The sequence below is a fragment of the Maniola jurtina genome, chromosome 23 (genome assembly GCF_905333055.1).
Source record: "Maniola jurtina chromosome 23, ilManJurt1.1, whole genome shotgun sequence".
Classification (NCBI taxonomy): Eukaryota; Metazoa; Arthropoda; class Insecta; order Lepidoptera; family Nymphalidae; genus Maniola; species Maniola jurtina.
In genome coordinates, this window is record NC_060051.1 from 4,726,066 (window position 1) to 4,751,072 (window position 25,007).

The 25,007-nt window shown below is 37.8% G+C and overlaps 1 protein-coding gene across 2 annotated transcripts; it reads left to right on the plus strand.

Moving 5' to 3' along the window:
* On the plus strand, window positions 1-24,766 carry LOC123877333. 2 transcript variants are annotated; one of them, XM_045923989.1, is made up of 18 exons: window positions 625-755; window positions 4,196-4,295; window positions 4,634-4,708; window positions 5,130-5,243; window positions 5,842-5,991; window positions 6,414-6,500; window positions 9,063-9,252; window positions 9,813-9,941; window positions 10,813-10,854; window positions 10,937-11,006; window positions 16,017-16,174; window positions 17,538-18,305; window positions 19,213-19,632; window positions 19,729-19,838; window positions 20,168-20,337; window positions 21,100-21,252; window positions 21,855-21,964; window positions 22,514-24,766. In XM_045923989.1, the coding sequence occupies exons 1-18, from the start codon at window positions 739-741 to the stop codon at window positions 22,768-22,770; spliced, it is 3,120 nt and encodes a 1,039-aa protein (XP_045779945.1). In that variant the 5' UTR covers window positions 625-738; the 3' UTR covers window positions 22,771-24,766. The 2 variants fall into 2 exon arrangements, with proteins under 2 accessions (XP_045779943.1, XP_045779945.1); XM_045923987.1 differs by lacking the exon at window positions 625-755 and adding an exon at window positions 1-268 and having other exon boundaries at window positions 19,213-19,838.
* Window positions 24,767-25,007: the final 241 nt, after the last annotated feature.

The following is a 25,007-nucleotide window of genomic DNA, read 5'->3' on the forward strand; positions in this document are numbered from 1 at the left end:
GAAATTAAAAAGTAAAGTGGACTTGTCTATGGCATCACAGAACGGAATCTTGTAAAAAGATTAGGCCATTTCATAAAACAAATGTATAGTAACTCGCAGAAAATATCTTCGGGACAGTTGTATTTATTTCAGCTTTGCATTTTAATTTAAATTGAATCGTGATCCGCATTGTAGGCCCATTCTAGAGGATTCATCGTCATCTCTAGCGGAAGGGTTAGCAGTCTTGATTCTGCAAGAAAAAAGATTTCCATTGAGAGAAGACGTAAGGTAAACATCGATTTATTTTCTCCAAAAATGGAATCGGTCAACGTTATAGTAACGTAAAGGTTTCTAGATGTAATATGTTATGCCTCGAGTGTTTATAATTATTTTTAGTGCATCCTTGTACGAAATGAAAGTTTGACTAATGCCACATATTCTTTGGATGGCAGCTGGCCGACGTACCTTTAGCGTAATAGTAGGTATGTAAAACGCTACGTAAACGGTGTACGAGTGTTCTACTTTGTTATTTTGATGTTTCTATGAGTGATTGAATGTTTTTAGATTATTTGCAGACCCTCATAGAATAGGTGGATTGACTTGTTTTTTCCACAATAAAATGTCAAATTGTGAACTTGTCAAACCTTGGTTGAGTCACTGTTGCAATCACTTTATCTCTAAGTTTTAAGTTGAATCGTATAAACTCTTGTTTACTTTGTACAGAGCTCCAGGCAGGTTTCTGAATAAATTCTTTATTGTATGCAATTTTTGAAAGGTATTGTGTATCTTATGTTTGTTCAATACCTACTTACTTGATATAGTTATTGTCCTATGTACCTACTGTGTGGTAAAAGTTATTGTCTAAAGAAACTAGTGATTCATGAACAAACAAAAGGAATGCCATAAAATTATTATCCTAATGTTTGCATGATTTTCTTCTAAAACCATTATCATTCAAACTAGAAACAATAAAAATAAGACTCACAACTTATAACTTTCACATAAACTAAACTAATTAAGATTGATTAATGATTAAAATAATATAAACATTGTACCAAAACGTAATATGACTGTGTAATTAAACTAAAAACAACTTTTAACTTGTTTAAAATGTTAGCAAATATTAGAACATTTTTCTCAGAAACATTTAACTAAAGCAATTTAATTTAAAGAAAAATGTTTTGATGACTAAAAACATCAGTCACAGTTATTGTTGTAAAAATTCTAATATGATTATTTACCCAATATTTTGACACATTAAAATACTAACTTAGTAAGAGATAAATAAAGTTTTTCATGAATTGTCAAACAAAAAAAAGACTCATTTGAATACTAAAAATAAATTTAATAAACACTAGTAAAGGCAATTTTTCTATCCTTAACAACTTGCTCACTAATAACAAATTACAACAAGTTATGCAAACCATATATCATTATAGACATGATTAGGATAATCACTTTTATGTTAATGAATGAGTTTAACATAAAAGTAAGTGAAATGAAATACATGCATATGCAATCATTTAAATGTTCTCAAATGAGGCAAAAAGTAACTGGCTAATCCTTACATACATGATACAATAAAAATATAAATAATTATTAATTATGTTATGTAAGTAATTTTCAACTACCTTTACCTAGCCTTTCCAAATAAAAAATCAATTGTTTTACTTTATTTATATTGTCTTGATTGTGTTACAATCTCTTTTCTTTTAATCTTATCATGCACTTTTGACTTAATATTATATACCCAAAACTAGTAACTTCTCAGTAGTTTGATTGTGGTCATCACTTAAGTGTTATGGTATACTTGACTATACCTTTCCACTCCTCCCTAACAGTTGCCTTCCTTGATACTCAAGTAAGGGAATATTCATCATGGCCTGTAGGTCTGTCCATCTCAAGATCATGTGATCTTCCATGTGGTCTTGTGTCTTCTAGCAGACTGCAGCTATAAGTATAATTCAAAATTAACTCCATCTTAGCTTTTCATTAACTCACCCCTCATATTTTGTTTATTTCCTGTCAAGATGATTGAATATAAATTCACGTTTTTCTCATTTCACTGAAACCAGTACTAAACTTAATTTTTCTTTCTTAATATTACTAAATGCTTACACTTAAACCGACATCAAAAAAATTAAAATTACAATAACATATTGATTTTATTGACCAGCTGAATATGATGACAAAAAATAATACTAGCTGTCAAGTATGACCGTGTCTTTTTAACCCCTGACCCAAAAAGAGGGGTGTTATAAGTTTGATGTATGTATCTGTCTGTGTCATCGTAGCTCCTAAACGAATGGACAGATTTGAATTTAGTTTTTTTTTTTGTTTGAAAGGTGGCTTGATTGAGAGTGTTCTTAGCTATAATTGAAGAAAATCGGTTCAGCCGTTTGAAAGTTATCAGCTCTTTTCTAGTTTTCTTATAGAGATTTTTGTGTCAGGGTTTTTTAAATTTTAAGTTATTATGACTACATCTCTCTCTTTGTGTGATATGCTTCATTGCTGACCCCTTTCTATTAATCACATAATAGTAGGAATGTTCTTGGGTAAATCATTTGGTGGGTGTCAAGATTCTTTCTTTATACAACTCGATTAAGAGAAATTAACATTTTGACTATGATGATCTACATCTATGTGTTATTGTAACTTATAACCAGTTTTGTTTTTATATTATAATTTATTCCCTCCCTGGACCAGGGTATGTATATTTATAATTTTTTAATTTAAAACTAAAGCCATGAGGGTTCTAGACTTGCCCTGGTCTGAAAAGTTAACAACAAACTCAGTATACTTTTTGTTATTACCCAATTATCTTATTAGATTTTTTGATTAATTATTATTTGGTTGAAGTTTGAACACAAGCACTGTTTAACACAGAAATAAAGAACTTGAGTTTTGTATATAATTAACTAGCGTTTGCACGCGACTTCTTCCGCGGTACATGTACATTATACATATGTAAATTTATAGCCTATGTTACTTCTCGATAAAGCTGTTGAATCATTAAAGAATTATTAAAATTGGTGCAGTAATTTCAGAGTTTAACAATTACAAACAGACAAATCTTTCTTCTATATAATATTTGTATAGATGTAAGCTAGGTAGCAATCAGTGGCAGATATTTATTTATTTATTTATTTATTTATTTATTTATAACCAGGATATATAAACAGGAGAGAAATATAATATTGATTTACAAGCAAAGTTGCATAAATCAGCTAGTTTTATAACACATGCTTGATCAAACATAGTAATATGAGTTAAAAATGGCAAGTGTTGACCCCTACTATGTTGCAGATGCCTTTCTAATATCACATTACATAATTCCTGGAGATGATTGCGCTCATCTTATCAAATACCTAATACTACAAGCTTGTTAGGAAGGTTCTATTGCTTATGTTTGGGTTTCAATAGTATGCTATATAATGTTAACGACCTATTTATAATTTTTCGTTTATTGTACTTAATATGTTAAGGATTTAAAACACTAGTTAATGTCGTGACTTTGTCCAGTAGATTTAAGTTCTTAAAAAACTGAACTCTGGCCTTATTTTGACATCTTTTGCCAAATTGGTATACTGGACTTGCCATAGGACTCCGCCGTTAATATTAAAACGCAGCAGCTCGGCTCTGCTGGTATGCGTTACGCCTTATACTGAGGCCTGAGGTCCGAGTACAAAACTGTCAAATTCTGTGAACATCATCATCAGCATGTTTAACCATCGCTGGCCTACTACTGAGCACGGGTCTCCTCTCAGAATGATAAGGGTTTAGTCTAGCATAGTCTGCATGCTGATTTAGTGCATATTGGCAGACTTCACACACGGTTGAGAATATCATGGACAAAAAAAGTTTTCTTGCGACGTTTTCTTTCACCTTTAAAAGAAATGATGATATTTAATTTACTAACACATATTTTCGAAGTTACTAATCCTGCCCAAAACCCCTTATTCAAAATCAGTATACTACTTGTACAAAAGATTATATGACCTACCTGTGACCTCGTCCTCGTATATAAGTTTTTAATCCCGCGGGAGTTCTTTGATATTTTGGGATAAAAAGTAGCCTATGTGTAAGTCAAGATTATAAGCTATAGCCGTTCCAAAGTTCAGCCAAATCTGTCCAGTACACGCATACAGACTTTCGCCTTTATAATATTAGTGTGAAATGTGATAAGAGTTTTAAAGCAGCTTTATGCTTATTTGTTTGCAGGGTGTGGAGGTACTTGTTCGGTTTCCCTGAAAGGTACAGAACAAATAGCTCTAGGGGCTAGGATGTCAGTGCTGAACCAGAGTGGAGAAGAGCAGGTGAACAAGCTTCTAACTTCTTTTTAGAATAGAACATAATATAAATTTCTAGCTGATCATAAAATTAGCTTAGGCTGCATCATCACTTGCTAGTAGGTCTGAGTCCAAGCGCTAGTCTACAAATTAAAAAAAAATCTTTACCAGCCTTGCATTTTTCTATTGCTGAAAGAATTTGAAATTGGTTCAGTAGTTCCAGAGATTATTTTCTACTAACAAACTTACAAACCTCTTTATGATATTAGTGTAGAAGTGTAAATAGCGTAGATTAGTATGGATCGCAAACAATTTAACACCTTTAAGACTGAAGTAGCTGGATAACATGTGGTGATTGGTTTCAGGTGGAATGTCCCCTGTGTATGGAACCCTTGGAAGTGGACGATCTCCATTTCTACCCGTGCACATGTGGCTATCAAGTGAGATATTAGATACTATCATGTAAATTCCATGTTTTTGTACTGTTTCATATCAACATCAATTTGTGAGAATATAATGTATAAATTTTGAAAACTTGCAATATTTGCTTGGTGTCAGCTGTTATGTCAAAAGTACAGTTTATCCTTAGATTAAGGTCAAAGGCAAGTAAGCGTGCTCCATTTAAGGCTGCATAACCACATACCACTAGGTCTGATGGCAGCCAAGCGCTAGTTTATAAAAAAATAAATAAAAACAGCTGTTTTATGAACAGCTGTTTAATGAGATGTCCATAGATAAGCTAAAATTTCGTTTTTGCTACTGCAGATGATGATTATAATGATGATATTCAATAATATTAATATAGTATGATTGAATATAGTATGTATGTTATCTTTTTTGATCAGTAAATCCGTTGTCCAGATATGCAGGTTTTGCTGGAATCGTATTCGGGAGGGCGAGAATGGGCTTTGCCCAGCGTGTCGGAAGGCCTACCCCGAGAACCCGGCAGACTTCACTCCTCTCAGTCAAGAGCAGGTAATTTACATTGAATTTTACAAAGAACCCATCACCTTTCAGTATAGTGCGGCCTTTGAGATATTCTTAGACCTTTGAGGCATTCTTAGGCAGTACCGGCTTCACCATGGTGCAGTATGTGCACGGTGCAGAGCACACAGGGTTTTAGGCTGAGATCTATAGAACACACTTTGACTTTTCATAGACTTAAGACTGTTAAAACGAGACAGCGTTATACCGTTGGCATAAATCTGTCTCGTTTTAACTGGTACCTAAGTCTAAGCAAAGTCAAAGTGCGCTCTATAGATTTCAAAGTTAGGGCGCGTCAAACGCCTCCACAGGGCATGCGTCACTCACTGCGCTCACTTTTTAAATTAAATATTTTTGTATTTACGACAAAGTTGTGTTTTTTTATTCTAATAAACCCTTTCTAAAACTACTTTTTACTCGTTAACCGAGCGAATTCACGAGAGGTGCCCCTCAAGCGAAGTAAACGGGCTATTCTTCGCAACATCACTTATATTTGCACCCGATCTTTTGCACCGACCCGATATTTTCCAATAGGGGTCATGCCTGAAAAACAGCACTGCAGTCGATAGATGTTTTTACTTTTTCGTAGGTTGCTGCAATAAAGACGGAGAAGAAGGCACGCGAGCAGAAGCGTCGCAACAAGACCTTAGAGTCGCGGCGAGCGCTCGCGAACGTTCGTGTCGTGCAAAACAACCTTGTGTTCGTCGTAGGGCTGCCTGTTCGTCTAGCCGACCCAGAGGTAAGTCCTATGTCGGCTCTCCCTACGCGTTGCTCTTTGTATTTAACAAGTATTACAAGACGCTACGCAAAATGGGATATGTTATCCATACTAAAATAATATTATAAATGCAAATGTTGTCTGTCAGCTGGGTTTTCTCGGACCATCTTAACTGCTTTTGTTGAAAGGTACAGAGTTAGCTTGCATGCCGGGGAAAAAACATAGGTTCCTTTTGGTCTTGGGAAATGAAAGATTTTTAAAAACGTAAATCCACAGGGACGAAGTCTTGGGCATCAAACAGCATCAATATTTTACTCTGTCATAGTACTGGACCACTGGGTCCAAAAATATATGATATTGAGTTTGTATTACATTCCAGTTTTAGTAAGTAATTAATTAAAATACTTTCAAGATTAAATTCTCATTTTGTGTTTGTTTTACAGATCCTAAAACGGCAAGAGTACTTTGGGAAATATGGCAAAATTCACAAAGTAGTTATAAACCAAAGTACGTCATATGCAGGAACACAGGTAAGACAATCATTTATATAAATTCTAACCATGTTAAACATGTCTAATATCCCTTATTCCCTCCAACTAAATGTAAAGGCGCTTGCCCACTAAAGTGGGGTGGAGCGACCAGCACACCAAACCAATATTTTTGACAGATGACGTGATAATATTTGTATCACATCGTCTTTCAGTAATCTTCACTCCAATAGAGGGCCTAAAACTTGTGCTAAAAGTGCCAACGACAACCGCACAACTGTTGAGATTTGAACGAAGTTTTGACTATTAGTCCATCTCCTAAACTGTTGCACTTTTGAAGTTTTTAAATAGTTAGTTTTAATTGAATATAATGTGAATATATTGATATATTTTGAATATATTGATAGACTAACCCACTCCACCTTCACTTGTAGACTACAGGCCCATGTTCAAAAATGGATGGGTCATATGAACCACCAGGTGACGTATACAGGACGATATAAGAGCATAAAATAATAAGATTCAGCACTATGCCGTCACTTGTAAGCTGTCCAACAGAGTGCTGGTGAGAATTCAAAAGTGCAGGTAGAGTGAGTACATTTTGGTCATATATTTTTGTACGGCGTTTTTACCATCGATAGATCCATGAAAAATAATAAGAAAGCGCGCAGTGCCGTAAAAAAATGGTGCGCCACAAAGTCAGTAAATTTTTTGATTTTCTGACAATTTTCAGGATAAATTTGGTCATTTAATTCTGTACGGCATTAGTTTCATACTGTTTCAATACAGCCTCTAATCCATTATTCCGCAACGCCGTACAAAAATCATGCGACAAGGGGAAAAAATTGAGGGTAGCAACCCCCTCTCTTTCCGTGGTCCGGGGGATGATTTGAAACAACATAAAATTAATTTATTTTGAAAGTGTTTTATGCATAGATAATATTTTTTTACATGCCGTACATTTTCGTTGGTCCAAAGGTTTGTAGGGGATGTGGATATTATATACACACCCGTTCACTTCAGTTAGACGGCATAGTGATTTTATCATATTACCAATTGTTCTCTTCAAAAATATGTTAATGCCGTACAGTATCAGATGGCCATAAAGTACTACACCCTTAAAATGGTAGCGTCATTTTCATCAGCCTAAAAGATATGGTCTGCATTAAAATGTACGGCATAATTTTTTCCTAATTTATGTATCTTAATACTATTTAAAACAAGGAAAAAGCGTAGATAATTGCTATATTTTATTAATCTATGAATATTTAAACTTTTGCAATAATTTGAAAAATTTCAGTTTTTGTATTTCTCTATAATTTTTTTTAGAACAGTTTCTTTTGAACGGCAATACTATATAACAATAGTATTTTACACTATTATGTTAAAAAAAAAGGTGCCGTACAGAGTCAAATGATTTTACAGCTTTAAAAATCAAGTATACCATGAAATTAAGATAATTATTGATACACATTCAAATGAACACTAATTTTTTGACGGCATTATTTTTAATAGTACTTTTGAGTGCTAGATAATGTTTTGGAACCAAAGCCGTACTTTTTCAAATCACCCCCCGGACCACGGAAAGAGAGGGGGTTGCTACCCTCAATTTTTTCCCCTTGTCGCATGATTTTTGTACGGCGTTGCGGAATAATGGATTAGAGGCTGCATTGAAACAGTATGAAACTAATGCCGTACAGAGTTAAATGACCAAATTTATCCTGGAAATTGTCAGAAAATCAAAAAATTTACTGACTTTGTGGCGCACCATTTTTTTACGGCACTGCGCGCTTTCTTATTATTTTTCATGGATCTATCGATGGTAAAAATGCCGTACAAAAATATATGACCAAAATGTACTCACTCTACCTGCACTTTTGAATTCTCACCAGCACTCTGTTGGACAGCTTACAAGTGACGGCATAGTGCTGAATCTTATTATTTTATGCTCTTATATCGTCCTGTATACGTCACCTGGTGGTTCATATGACCCATCCATTTTGAACATGGGCCTGTAGTCTATTGAGGGGAATCCCTCAATATCTCAAAACCCAAAGCATTGAGCTGTACGTTAACATGTCAGTTAATCAGTTTCTCCTTTAGGCTGATTTTAGTTTCACGCTCACCATCAGCGCTCATAGCTCAGCGCGTAGTTCGTCTGCGCTGAGGCTCAGCGTGGCTCGTTTCAGTATCGTACTGACCGCCTTAATGTACAGACGACTACCAAAATGCCGAGTGTATTAATTATTGCTGCTTTGTACTACCTATCCCAAAGAAATGAAACCGGCGATTCGCCATGACTGTACTCGCTGACTACATCCGCTCCGCTCGACACTAGAACGCTCACTGAAGGCAGAGGCGCTCGTGCAATGGTCAGCGCCGACAGCTACGCGGCGCCGACGCGCGTCGCGTGCGGCCGCGTAGCTATCAGCGCTGACCACCGTGCGCGCTGATAGCTACGCGTCTTTCAAAAACGCTTCCTAGAAGTAAATATCTCGGCCATCAGCGCCGACGGTGCGCGTGCGGTCAGCGTGAGACTAAAATCAGCCTTAGATTGGTTATAATGAGTGATTTTGATTGGTGATATTGGTTGTGATCGGCCAGGGTCCGTCAGCATCAGCGTACGTAACGTACGTGTCGCCAGCGGACGCCCTGCGCGCCATACAGGGCGTCAACAACGTGACGCTGGATGGCCGCGTGCTCAAGGGCTCGTTGGGCACCACCAAGTACTGCGCCAACTTCATGAAGAACCAGCCCTGCCCCAAGCCCGACTGCATGTACCTGCACGAGCTAGGTAATTCAGACCAACATTTGGCTCAGTTGTGTCTAAATATTCGTCTTAAATTCAGTTAAATTATCAACTCAATTTCAATTAAATATTGTTTCCAAGTTCAGTTGAATATTCAGCTCAAGTTTAGTTAAATATTCAACTAAAATTCAATTAAAAATTGGTTCAAATTCGATCAAACATTGGCGTATATTTACCAGAATATTTGGTTTAATTTCAGTCAAATTCAGCTAAATAACTGACTCATATCATTCAGGTTTTATTGCGCTAAATAATCGTCTCAAATCCTGTCGAATATTCGGCTCAAGTGCAGCCAAATATTCTACTTAAATTCAGCTAAGTATTTTTAAATTAGCCAAATATTCTGGTTCAATTGAGGCACATATTTGGGTCAAAATTAGCTAAATATTTGTCTTAATTCTACTAAATATTCGATCCAAATCTGCCAAATATTTACCTTAATTTTGCCTTAATCAAATATTCAACTTCTCCAAATACATATTAACATAAACATAACACATAAATATTATATAAAGGTTGAAATTCAGCCAAAAAATGTTTTGCAGGTGATCCGAAGGCGTCGTTCACTAAGGAAGAAATGCATGCCGGGCTGCACCAAGTGTACGAACGTCGCCTGCACCAGCAGCTGCTGCAGGCGCAGCGCGACCGCCCCGACGACAAGCACGCCACCGACGGTACGTCACACGCTATACCCTATCCGCGGAATGAACTTAGTATAGCGCTCTCTCTGTTTGTTTCCCCCATAAAGTATAGAGTCCATAGAGTGTAGTTTTTTTTTCTCTCTCGTCTGGCTTTACAAAGATTGGCCAATGTCAAGTTTGTAGTTATTAGTAACAAGTTAGTTAAACTATACAAGTATGGACCCTGTCTGTGCCGGTGCTCGCCGACATACGCACGGCACCCTCTTAAAGCGCTTTCCAGTCAGTTTTAACAAAAAAACACTCCAAAAAGGCAGAGCACGCCCGCCAGCTAACACCAACACAGACGAAGTCCTAGAGTGTAGTATATAGCGCTCTTTCTATTACGTAATCCATCCATACAAATCTATCAAATGAGCGCTATATACTTCACTCTATACCCTATGGAAGAAACAAACAGGGAGAGAGCGCAGGGTATAGGGTAGGGTATAGAGGGTAGTATACTGCCAATTTTCTTGCTGGTTCTTCTTGGTAGGAAAGGCATTACGAAGCAATGTTAGATGCTTTTGACGATTCAAAAGTACTTGTAAAAGTCTTAAATATTTAGAATTTGAATATATAACGCTCTTTCTATGTAATTACATAATAGAAAGAACGCTATGCTACACTATACCCTACGGAAGAAAGAAAAAGAAAAACGTTGATTTCTTAAATTGTGCATTTAGTTCGTTTCAATTGAAAGGTTTTTAAGGGCATCTGTAAGATCACGGCATACCTACATCAAATCAGATTGCTCTGCGCTTTCCGCCGCTCCTCTTCGTTTCTGTGGAAACGCATCCTAAAGTTCAAAAAATACTGTCAAACCAGACAATGTGAAGTGATTTAAGGTGGCATTTTTGTTTTGCAGGTAATTCTAGTACGAATGCAGAAAAGGGTAGTTCTAAAGATGGTAAGTAAATATTTTGATTCTCTTCTACTATTCAACTAAATTATGTTAATATCTGTAATAACTTGCTTTCTGTCTATTTCAGGTAATCAGTCGAACTTTATACCGACAACAGTGGTCACATCGTCTCAAGGAAATGTAGTCAGCACATCTAAGTTAGTATTCAAAAGTTCTGCCTAGGAATTTTTTTTTTTTTACAAAAGGTTATCTTAAAAAGCGTCATGAATTCTCACTGTCACACAATTGAAAGATATTTTGGTTCGCGTAACAAGGAATTTTTTTTTTTTTTTTTTATATAACCATAAAGTACTGACAGCAGTACTTTATTAGAATTACAATCTAGCCTACGAGTAAAGCTAATAAGTAATATTATGTTAACCTAAACTTATAAAAGTACTTATATCTAAGAGTCAGTCCATTGACATATTTCTTAGTTTATCGTTAGTTATTATTTTATGACACTTTGTTCTTGTGTTCATTATATTGCACTAGCACTAAATTTTCACTTTGTTCTTTCTTGTGTTCTTTACACTGCACTAACACTGTAACTGCACTAGCTCAAAAGGCTTAGTCCTTTTAAGTCTACGCTTTAGGCCTGTGTTGTCGAGGAGCTGGATAGCCTCGACGTTCACATGTTGATGGAGCCTGCGTTCGTGCGATTTAGCATGTTTGCTAATAACCGAGTCCACGAGGTCCATTTGAAGATCGCGATGAATGTCTTCATTTCTGACGTACCAGGGTGCATTGATGATACCCCTGAGTACTTTATTTTGGAATCGCTGTATTATTTGAATGTTGCTTTTTCTGGTACAACCCCACAACTGGATACCATAAGTCCACACTGGCATTAGGACCTGTTTATACAAGAGTTTCTTATTTTGTGTTGATAGTGAAGAGTTTCTACCTATGAGCCAGTACAATTTTTTGTACCTTATCTCTAGGTCTTCTTTTTTCTTCTTGACATGAGCTTTCCAGCGTAGCTTGCTGTCAAGAGTCATTCCAAGATATTTTGCCGTATTAGCATAAGGTATCTTTTGTTGGTCAATATAGATAGGGTGATAGTTCGATTTTTTATTTGTAAAATCAATATGGGTAGACTTGGAATCGTTCAATTTTATTCGCCATTTTTTCGTCCATTTGTGGAGTTCATTTAATGCTGATTGTACTTTTCCCGCCGCCTCCTGGTGAGTATTACCCACAGCTATGATGGCAGTGTCATCGGCAAAAGTAGCGATGGTATTATGATCAGGTTGTGGAAGATCACAGGTATACAGGAGATACAGGACAGGTCCTAGAACGCTTCCTTGAGGTACTCCAGCTTTGATCTCCTTGAGTTTGGAGTAGGCTTCCTCTTGCCTCACTCTAAATACTCTATCAGATATATAAGATTCAAGTATGTTTGCGAATGGTTGAGGGAGTAATACTTTAAGTTTGTGAACAAGACCTTCATGCCAGACTTTATCAAAGGCTTGTGCTACATCGAGAAATACGGATGAACAAACTTTCTTTTCTTCTAGTGTTCTTTCAATTATATTCGTTATTCTGTGAACTTGATCGATTGTCGAGTGCTTTTCCCTGAATCCGAACTGGTGGTCGGGAATCAGATTTTTTTCATCTAATATAGGTTTTAATCTGCTGAGTAGTAGCTTTTCAAAAAGTTTAGAGATAATTGGTAGCAGAGAAATTGGTCTGTATGATGTAACCTCATTTGGTGGTTTTCCTGGTTTGGCGATCATAATTATTTCTGCAACTTTCCACAAGTCAGGGACGTGCTTCATTCTAAACGCTGCATTAATCAGCGTCGTTAATTTAACGATTCCTTTTTTTGGAAGGTTTCGCAAGATTTCTGTAGTAATTAGATCATATCCTGGAGCTTTTTTCAGGTTCAGTTTATTAATTATATTAAGTATTTCTTTAGGTGTGACTAGTTTAATGGGAGTGTTTTCTTGACTTGTTTCGATTGTAGTAAAGTCAGTGTGTTCTCCTTCGTTTGGTTGAAATATTTTTTCTAGATATTCTGCAAATCTTTTAGCTTTTTGCTCACTATTTCTTGCCCACATTCCATTTTCTTCCTTGATTGGAGGAATATGCAAACATGGTCTTTTTAAATTCCTAGTGGCTTTCCAAAGTGAATAGTCAGTGCTCCGTTCGCTTGTAAGGCTTTGAAGATAACTGTAGGTTGACGAATTGTTAAAGTTTTTTATTTGTTTCTTTAGAGCCTTAGTCAAGTTATTCAACACCCTTTTATCAAGTGGAGATCTCGAATGGTGCCACTTTTTTCTCTGTTTTCTCTTTTCAATGATGAGTTCAAGGATATTTTTGGGATAAGCAACCAGTCCTTGGGGCTTTTTTCTAAGCTTTGGTGTATTATTCCAGGCAGCCAGCTGAATATCTAACACAAACTTTCTTACTTCTTCGTTTAGTTGTTCCGAGTTGCCGAGCGGCACATTTAAGTTAATATTATTAGTCAGATCTATTTTGAGGCTGTCCCAGTCTGTATTTTTGTTTACAAGTACAGGATAAGGTTCTTTATATATGATTATATCACTTAGCGTTAAGAGGATAGGAGAATGGTCTGAATTCATGTCGAACATTTCATCAATGTCTAGGTATTTTGATGATATGTTTTTATAAATAAAGAAATCAATTAGGTCTGGAATTTTCATCGCATCTGTTGGCCAGTAAGTAGGCTTACCTGTACTTATTACATCGCATTTTTGATCTTTAATAGCACTTAAGAGTTCTCTACCTTTTGTAGTAGTCAATCTAGAACCCCAATAAGTATTTTTCGCATTAAAGTCGCCTCCAATAATAAATCTATTTCCAATTTTCTCGAGGAAGCTGACATAATATTCTTTTGATATTGAATGCCTTGGAGGGCTATATATGGCTACTACAGAAAATTCGTATCTTGCAGTTTTGACCTTTACAGTTACTGCCTGAATTTCTTGCTCCTCAAATTTGTATTCTTGATAATGAAACAAATTTTCTTTAATTATGACGGCACTGCCGCCTCTTGCTGTGTTATTTGGGTGTATGGCATGGTACACTTTATAACCGTTAAATTTAATAAATGATTGCTTGGTAAAATGTGTCTCAGATATTAGACAGATATCAATCTTTTGTGTATCTAGGACTACTTGTAGCTCTTGTTGATGTTGTAGTAGTCCGTTTGAGTTCCATGCAAATATTTTAAGCATATTATTCATTTTTTCAGCTTATTGGTAGCCTTATTAGCACCACCCTCAAGTTTTTTCAATCGCTCGTCGAATGAGGACATGTATTTAAGAATTTCATCCAGTTTGCTTTCAACTTTTATTTGGGGCAGTTGATTGCTTGGCAAATTTTTAGAAACTTTTTGGGCATAAGTTTGGTGTTCACTTTTGTTCGTGTCTTCCTTAGTCTTATTTACATGAGTATCAGTAGATTTCTCAGGTTTCGATGAACGCTGAGGATAAGATGTAGATGATTTTTTAAGATTCTTATTTTTTAGAATCTGCATTTCTTTGGCAACCATACAACCTCGATAGTTAGCGGGGTGCGCTTCACCGCAGTGTAAGCATTTTGGTTTTTCTTCTGCTGGCTTGGAGCAGTCTCGTGTCAGATGTTTTCCTGTACATTTTACACACCTAGCCTCCCTGGCGCAGTATTTCTGCGTGTGGCCATAGGCTTGACATTTTTTGCACTGTGGTACCAGTTTTGATGTTTTTATAGGATGAATTTCAACTTTACACCCTAGGATGTATTTGATGTCGTAAATTTTATTTATATCTTCTACATTATTAAATGTTAGAGTAAACATATTAAGCGGCTCTTTATTCTGCCATCTTAGTTTGTTAACTGCATTTTCTATTTTGTACCCTTTGCTTTGGAGGTCTTCAATTATTCTTTTGGGCTGGCATGAGGCAGGCAATTTTTTAGCCATGACACGAATAGGTCTTTCTTGTTTATTCTCATAGGAATGCCACAAAAACTGATTTTGAGATAAAACTTTTGTCAAGTTTCGGTAGGCATCCTCATTTTTAGCGTTTATTTTGACATTCTTTGCGTTCATCATTTTTAATGTAAAATCTGATGAGGCTTCGGGAAGATTTCCAGAGAGTAAATCAAAAAAGGTTTGATAGTTTTCCACGCCGGACACCATTATAGGTGGGGGTAGTGGTACTTTCTTAGTTTTCTTCTTTTCATTTTTACGCGTTTCTGTATTTGATGTTTCGAATTCTCTACTCTGCGACAGAATGGGTGACGTGCTTAGTTTCCTCTTTTTCCTACTCTTTACTCTTATCCATTCTGTTTCTTGCGCAAGTTCTTCTTCGTCCGTATGATATTGAACGGATGGATCAGAACTTTCCTTGTTTTCGGTAGTATCCATCGGGTCGTTATTCTTATTAGATAAAAGCTTTATTTGTTTTTGAAGCTCCAAAATTTGCTGCTCCATTTTTTTAATTGTAATTTGAAGTTTCTCATTTTCTGCTTTTTTTTTCTGAAAATGCTTTAAAAAGCAAATGCTCAGTTTCCGTTCTTAATTCTATTTTTGTATCGGCCATAGTTGGAGGAACCGAGTAGTATAGCGTTGATTATATTATTTGCTATTACAATAAACCTGACGCGACGAAACGCGGAACTAGGTCATTGTGCCTCACGTACGACCGGCGCGGGCGGCGCGGGCGCGGTCGGATCGCGGCGTCAGCAGTTTTCGCTGTTATTGCGGTAAAACACGGTCGGTTCGAATGAAAACTAGGCACTGACTGACAAGGAATAAAAGAAAGAGAAAATATAGAACTTGGCTGATACGCCGCCGGGTGTCTAAATTTTAATTCACAACTAGGTGGACGTGTGCTTCTACGGAAAAAATTGCCTAATGTATTTTTTTATTGGTCTAAACCCATTTTTGTATTATTACCTTTCTAATGAAACTGGTTTGGAGCACATAGGTTGGATGGGTTTCAAAGTCTAACGGGCATAGGTAGATTTTTTTTGTGTTAGGATTGGAGTCCCAAACAAAACACAAAAAAAAATCTACCTATGCCATACAAATGACTTGTTGTCAAACACACACACCGAACAAACACGTGAAACACATGTTTTAGATGGGCTTATTTCATTAGTAAAGTAGTCCATGAAAGACCAATGAAAATGAGCCTTGTCTCAAAAAATTTTTGCAGATCAAAGAAAGATTCGGGCAATGGCAGCAATAGTAATGGTAACAGTAGTAACGGAGTCAGCAATAGCAATGGAAAGGAGGCGTGGCCCAGCCTTGGCTCCTCACCCCCCTCAGACAGCCCCGCCAGAAAACAGTCCAGCCCCAAGCCACAGCAGTTGGGTGAGTATAGACCAGCCCAGTTAGAAAAAACCCTAGGTCATATGAAAATAATAACTATTCTAAATCATATAAAAATCTGTCCAATAAACTATTCAACAATTTTATTGTTCTTAATTACTTATTATCTGCAAGCAGGGGTAGTTACCATTATTAATAGAAAAGAGCCTGTGAGGGCCAAACCTTCGCTATTTTATAAACTTTAATATGTCTTGGGTGGCTGGCAGGGGGTTGCCACGGTACCAAACGACTGGCAATGCATGATGTGATTTCTAATACTATTCCAAAGAAAATATAAAAAATAGGCTATATTTTGATGAAGGTTTTTATACGTTTTTGATAGATCGACGGTCCCTACGTACATAAAGACATGTCGAAAATGGCATTTTTTTTTTATTGCACAATTGGCTTTAGATTTTCCTTATGCACATACCTGTATATATTTTTTTTTTTTAATATTACGTATTTAACGTCATTTACAAATCGTATATGAGAACAAGTATTATATTTACAACGAATAAGTGCCGTAGATGCGGATATCTATACGTATCGTTTTGTACGGTGTTTTAAAATGCGCGCCACTCGGTGCGGACGCGGCCTTGTCTGACATAACGTCATTCACGGCGGGAGTTCCCCAATAAGACGGGTCCCCATTACTAGCTCAATGAAATACAAAACCGATATAAATCAAAATTTTTATTGTTTTTCTAACCTAGACCAGTAGAATATCAGTGTAAAAGCGGTCATATCAGACATATCCGCTTATACTATGATATAGTCATGAAAATATAATTATTTCACAAATAATTATAATGTTACATGCTTGTTTAAAATATGATTTCCTAAATAATTATTACAAAGAAAACAAAGATTTTATTGTTATCGAAGTATATGAAGTCATGTCCTACATGTTTGTACATTTTATTAACTGTTTTCTTCTCTCCTGCGTATAAAAAGGTATCATAGACATGTCTGACATGCTTTTATTTTAATATCAGCGTAGAAACAGTCATCTATCAGTTTTTCCAAGAAAATATAAAAAAAGAAAATATGTAGAAATACCATTATAAAGTTCCTAAAGCTAATAAAACATTATAGAAAAATAATAATTATAATTGTACATAGAATTATTTCTAGAGCGGTTTGAACATAAATAACGCTCTCCTGTAAACCTCGGTTTTTGACATGTCTTTATGTACGTAGGGACCGTCGAGATATACTATTATAATTCTGTTACACAAACGTACTTTGAAATTATTTATTTACCTGTGTTTATAGACGTCAATTAACTTCAGAACAGAGCATTCCCAATGCTCTGTACTCTATTGAATCGCAGTGATAAAGTATTAATAAAATATCCTTCCAGTTAAGTCACAAGAAAACGGAACATCAGAATCATCCAGTCCAACACAGCTCCGATCACAGTCTCAAACGAAAAACAGCAAAGAGAATCACATGGACAGCAAACCCAGCAAAAGTAATAAGGACACTAGCAACACAAACGGACAGACCAGCAAGAAAAGCAAATCAGACAGCAAATCCAAACAGAAGAATAGCAATAGCATCACAAATGAAATCAGGGAATCACAGACATACGAAAGCAAAACACAACAGGAACAAAGCAACATTAATAAATCACAAAACTCAGTTTTCGAAAACGACACACAGAACTACCTATCCAACGAACTGGACGAATTAGAATCAGATAGACACAGTTTGTTAGAAAACCACGATTTGTTAGACAACAGTGATCACAGTTTACTCGAAGACGACAACACTCACAATCTATTGAACGATGCAAATAACGAAGTAATGATGATGCAGAGGCATAGAGAAATGCTGGCAGGGCTCGTGGATAACAACCATCTCATGCCTCAAATGAAGAGCCCACTGGTTAACGGATACGGGTTGTTAGACAGGGATTCAATGTATCTAGGTAACGATAGGCAGATTAGTCAAATTAACCACAATCTCATGGAGCAGAAGGAAATGTTACTCCGAGAACGCAGCCGAAGCAACATGCTGCTCCGACAGAACGAAATGCTGGCCCGCCAACACAACGCCATGGTGGAGCCCAAACACTACAATATGCCCACCTCTAGTATAGGACTTGAAGCTGCTAGTGAATTATTAGGTAAGGGACTTTACCAGAATCGCTTGCTATTTAACCTAAAAGCCTTTAGAACACCTATTTTCATAGCGACTGTCTTTGTTTTCTTTACTTTTACATTCTATATGCTACTAGCTATGTGATAATTACTATTAAAACTGACCAAATTGGGGTTAAGGAAATATTTTATTTATCCTCAGTATTGCAAAAGAATTGGCGTCTTAAAATCAGCAGAAATCGGGAGATTATTTGAGTGTTTTGTTCTTGCAGAAACAAATGAAAAACACATACATCCTTCAAAATCTTTAAAATTGTCTCAATTTTAATGAAAACGATATTTCAAAAAAAAATCTCTTCAGTTAAAACTTAACAGACTGGAGCCTCATCAGAACGAATTGGCAACATACACCAGTTTGGTGTTAGTTCTGTTTTCCATCAATGTGAATAATCCCCGATTTTGAGAATATTTTGATTACTGATTTGGACAATCTAAATCATCTTCCTATAAATCGGCAGCTTTTGACAACACTTTTATTCCTTAGTGAGCTATTGGGGAATAATTTTATAGTTGAGCCATTACGAACGTCCGAACTGGGTCATAAATCGTTTTTATCAGCCCTGTCGCTCGCACAGGTCTTTGGAACTGTACCATGATGCTCTGGTGTTGTTTAAAAAGGATTTATTGATAGTCGATAACAGGTTATAAAACGCACAACAGACGGAAACGTTTAAGTGCGGAAACCAGCCCAGAGAGAAGAAGAACAGGTTATAAAGATCGAAGGTCACAATACAAAATTAGCTACGGCAACGACTTTTGTGGCGTTCTTACAACCCTATCATCGTAATAATTTATGACTCATTGCGCACGTTCATAGTGGCTCAAGTTATATCTTGTTGAAGGCAATAGTACATGTTACCTGTGTGTTTTCAGGTGCTAATTATCATCCAAATCACAATATGCTTCCACCGTTCGGTATGAGGGTAGACAATTCAATGGGCGCAAGCTCTTTAGGCAACACAATGTCAGCAAATTCAATGTCCAATATGACCGCAAACTCCCTTTCCGCAAACACAATGGCAAATCCCATGGGTTCCAACAGTTTATCGGCCAATTCCATGGGTAACTCTATGGGAAATCCAATGTCAAATTCAATGGGACCGTCGATGGCAAATTCCATGGGCAATTCGATGGTAAATTCTATGGGTGGTCCAATGGCAAATTCCATGGGCAGTTCAATAGCAAATTCCATGGGCAGTTCAATGGCAAATTCTATGGGAAGTGCAATGGCAAACTCGATGGGAAGTTCTATGGCAAATTCAATGGGAAATTCTATGGCAAACTCAATGGGAAATTCTATGGCAAACTCAATGGGGAATTCTATGGCAAACTCAGTGGGAAGTTCTATGGCAAACTCAATGGGAAGTTCTATGGCAAATGCGATGGGAAGTTCTATGGCAAATGCGATGGGATACTTGATGCACAACCAGCAAATGGCGATGCGGAATCAAGCACAGATGCACAGCGGGCTCGTCAATGGCTACGACACACAATCTGCTGTAAGTTTAATTTTTGGTGAAATGCCTTCAACTTCGTCCGCGTGGTTTTAGGTTTTTAAAATCTTTGGGATATGTTTGAAATAAGTAGTAGCCTTTTTAGTTTTCAACTTTATCTTGTTGTAAAAAAATTCTTAGTAAATTTTTCAAAAACTGATGATTTTTAAAAATATTTTTTTCTAGATGTAGAGACCCAAAGTAATATAACGTAATCACATATGTTTCATTTCTGGTAATTTAGTTATTGGTATTGAATTGTGTTTAGGTGAAATAATAATAGCGCTAAGTTTTTTTAAGTTAACAGTTTTTATTGGAAGACACTTTTTGTATAGAACGAAGGTCGCTACCAGGCGGAGAATATGGACAAGTTCTTCACAGACTTCCACAAGGCGCAACAGATGCGACTGCTGCTGTCGCGCGGCGAGGAGCGGCGACTGGAGCACATGCCGCACACACACAGCATGCTGAGCGCGGAGCGGCTCGAAATGGAGCACAAACAGAGGTGAGGTGATGCCACACTGCTATCGCGAGACGGAGAATATGGACAAGTTCTTCACAGACTTCCACAAGGCGCAACAGATGCGACTGCTGCTGTCGCGCGGCGAGGAGCGGCGACTGGAGCACATGCCGCACACACACAGCATGCTGAGCGCGGAGCGGCTCGAAATGGAGCACAAACAGAGGTGAGGTGATGCCACACTGCTATCGCGAGACGGAGAATATGGACAAGTTCTTCACAGACTTCCACAAGGCGCAACAGATGCGATTGCTGCTGTCGCGCGGCGAGGAGCGGCGACTGGAGCACATGCCGCACACACACAGCATGCTGAGCGCGGAGCGGCTCGAAATGGAGCACAAACAGAGGTGAGGTGATGCCACACTGCTATCGCGAGACGGAGAATATGGACAAGTTCTTCACAGACTTCCACAAGGCGCAACAGATGCGACTGTCGCATCGAACAAGATACCTTTTTATTAAACCAGTTTAATAAAAAGGTAAACGGTCACTTTCATATGGAAACCATACCCGCGGCGGCGGACGCAAGCGATAACAGTATGTATTCCAATACGACTCTGATCGTATTCTACACTGATGTAGGTCGCGTTGTTGTGGGTCATGGGAATCACGACAAAATTCAAATAATTTTTGTACCATGAAAAAAAAGCCTATTTGATTTTTGATGATGACCTAAAATCGGTGGATTTACCACCCAAATCTTCTGTCACAAAGAAAAATTTTATCATTTTCGTTTTTTTTTGACAGAATGAGCAACTTACGAGCTGCAGAGGTCGGGGGTCGCGCGGCCGGTGACGCGGACGATGACCTCGACTTTGACCCCTTCAGCGAAACACAGAAAGCTCTGGCTGAGATGATGGAGTCCGAAGTCATGCTCAACGTTCACAACATCTCTAGCGGGTAAGACGATTATAGAATAGAGAATCCATCCATGGATCAAACACATTGTCTAAATTTTTTTCTAAATTCAGATACAAGTTAGCCCTTGACTGCAATCTCACCTGGTGGTAACTGATGATGCAGTCTAAAATGGAAGCGGGCTAACCTGGAAGGAGTATGGCAGTTTTCTTTAAACCCACAATCCTTTGGTTTCTATACGGCATCGTACTGGAACGCTAAATCGCTTGGCGGCACGGCCTTGCTGGTAGGGTGGTAACTAGGCACGGCCGAAGCCTAGACCAGAAATTTAGAAATTATAAAATGCCAAACCCATGCCGAGACGAACCCGGAACCTCCCACTAATAGGACCACAGCGCTTACTACTGCGCCAGAGAGCTCAAAAGAGGTTATTTCGTAGCTTTATTTTACTCATTATGAATGAAATGTTATTTTATTAACGATTTATTGATCTGACCCAGAACCATTAAGTATTTTAAATTTGACATTTCTAGCTGTCATTTTGGTCTCTAGGATTAAAAAATTGACTATAGACGGTATGATATCTGTCAGTCCGTGACTGGCAATACTGACAGCACTCTTAACAGTGTTGTTTCGGTCAACAGCGACAACATGGAGCGCCTGCGTAGGTCGCGGCTGCCCCCGCCCGGCTTCAGCCCCATGAACACATTCGGGATGGGCGCACCGCAAGCGCGTCTCCAGCCACACCACCAAGGTACTGACACTCATTTTTAGGGTTCTGTTCCCAAAGGGTAAAAACGGAGCCCTATTAATGCCACTCTGTTATCTGTCTGTCTGTCTTGTGACGTTTCGTGACGAGGGCTATTTAAAAAACTAAACTAGTTAGGAATATTGACTTTCGGTATATAATTTACTGTATTTAAGTAACAAATTGTGAAAAAACGATTTATAAAATAGTTTGTAAGCTGTGATCAAAACAACAAAGGAACATTTTTTGGGTTTTCCTTTCACGGTTTATTGTGATGTTCTAGCTCGGAAAAGATGTCATACACCCAAAATATTATGTTCATAATTATGTACGGAACCTTAAAAGAGTCATTCATCATGTCATCAGTCATTGAGTCACAATCAGTCATTGGCATTCTCATTCAACAAATCTTTTTCATCATCCTCCCTCTTTCTCTCTTCACTTGTATATTATGGAATGTGATGTCCCTATTGCACTAACATAGAAGCGTAATGTCGTCCGACTAACACAGGCGCGGCAACATTTCAGGCTACAACAACACCGCAATGTTCTCAGATTGGACCCAGATGGACCCCGCCATCATGTCCACGTCGGTGAACGCGACCAAGAGCCCGCCGCGCCCCGAGCTCAGCGCCCAGCAGCAGGAGCTGTTCGCGCGCTTCAACCAGCTGCAGGTGGCTCCCAACGGCGTCAAGATGCCCCAGTGGCAGCTGCAGTGGCCCCTGCAGCACAACGCCGCCTACAACGCCATCCCGCTCCCGCCCGGCTTCTCCCCCGCCAACAACCCGGCCGAGTGCATCGACGCCAAGTAAACAAACTCGTGCAATCCCCAAACTCAGCGGATACTATATTTTCTATTATTGTCTCTTTCCGTTGGTGATGTGATCGAAAAATCTTTGTATTAAGAGAGCATATTTTAACGAGAGAAATATGATAACAAAGGATTTGTAAAATAAATTAACCTATTTGTTTTATTTAAAAGAAAAAGTTTAGTAAAGGCCGTTTTACGCCGGGGCAACATGCGACAATGCAGCATGCTGTAGGTGTATCGCTTCACTAAGACGGCTTAGGATATGGTGTGGATTGCAAGAGAGAGAGACAGCTAGAGAAATTGCTTGATTTTTCAACAACTTAAATTTTATGGATTTGGTTTTAATTTATAGATTAGCACAAATGATGACGCAGCCTAACATGGCTGAAAGGATATTGAAATTGGAGGGGAAAACTGACGCTGGAGGTTGTGGATTTTGGACCGATTTTGGTGAGGTTGGACCCGAATGTATGTTTGTTCGCGATTATCTCAAAAAGTAATGAATCAATTTCCATGATTTTTCACTAACGAGTTGACGCATACGTCACCCTTCTGCAACCCGCGCCCTATCTGACGAGCCGTCAGTGAAAGGTATACTTATATAAATAGATACATTAATTTTACGCCCTAAAGCGTCTATATAATCCTAAATATTTAATGTATATTATCTGTCTGTAGAATTGAAATATTACAGTACGACGATTCTTGCTACATTTAAAATTATTGAACCATGCGGCCCTGTGGCATGCCGCATTGTCGCACTATGTTGCTCTGGCGTAAATGAAGCTTTATTATTATAATTATATTTAGCTGGCTACATAGGTAACTGCAAACTTGACAAGCCTGCATGGCCAAAAGAAAACTTTTTTTGTTTCAAAAAACTATACATAGTACTTTCGCATACATGCTGCATGTTTGTATCAAGTTTTCTCACAAACATATTTTTAGCGATGATAGCCTAGTGGTTAGGACGTGTGCCTTTCGGGAGGTCTGAGGTTCGATCCTGGGCATGCACCTCGAACTTTTCGGTGATTTGTGAGTTTTAAGGAATTAAGTATCACTCGCTATAACGGTGAAGGAAAACATCGTGAAGCATGCCTGAGAGTTGTTCATAATGTTTTCAAAGATGTTTGAAGTCTGCCAATCTGCACTCGGCCAGCTTGCCAGATTATGCCCTGAGTTCTTCTTCGGAGAGGAAGTTAGTGCTCAGTAGTGGGCCGGCAATGGGTTGAGCATGATGATGATGATAATATTTCTAGTTCAAGCATGCTCGCACAAAATGTTCATGCAGTCTTACCAAGCTAGCAGTTACACTGTAGGCGCCTTATTTCTCATTGATTTCATTATTTTCATATTTGGTTCACAGTCACTCACTGTATCATATTTCACAATAATTTCGTTTCTATTATTTGTTTTCTCGACTGAAGATATATGTATATTCGTTATATATTTATATACTTAGAGTCGTAAAACTGTTAAATCAAACTATTTTTTTCTATATGAGCGCTAACACACTGGGACGCCATGGCGACGTCGTTGGCTACGTATGGGAACAATTCTTATTAAAATGTTCGACAGCTAACTCACTTGGCTACGGTCTGGCGACGTCGCCAATTTGGAATCGTAGCCACGACTAATCGGCCCCTACGTGGAGAGTGGATACTTTGGCGACGTGTAGTCAAGTTTCCAGTATTTTTTTTTATACAAGCTACGCCTCCTCACTCAGTGGCGAACTGATCGTTGGAGGACGGACGTCTGCGTGTTTGTTTGCTATTCTTTGTGTTATTGTGGTTACTTATTTGGCAACCTCATTTGGTTACGGTAGGTGGTAGCCATGGCTACGTAGCCAGCGACGTCGCCACGGCGTCCCAGTGTGTTAGGGCGCTTACATCGAATTATTTTTTCTATATTATTAAAACAAGATGCCAATTCCACGATTAAGTTTTGTACCTCATTGAGCTATCCATTGATGAGAGAATTAAATTGAAGTATTATTATTGATTCTTTTAATACACACACCTACAATTATAGCTGCTAATCTAAATTAAAAGAAACATTTTAAATTATTTACACTTTAATAAAAACATACAAAACAACATGTGTGCAGTTCACACGAGGTAGAAATAAAACTTTCAGAAAACTAAACTTCGAGAGAATGAGGCGAAGTAGAGAATGAAGTCTAACACTACCCATATTATAAATATGCGAAAGTGTTTGTTGGTTAGTCCTTCGCAACGA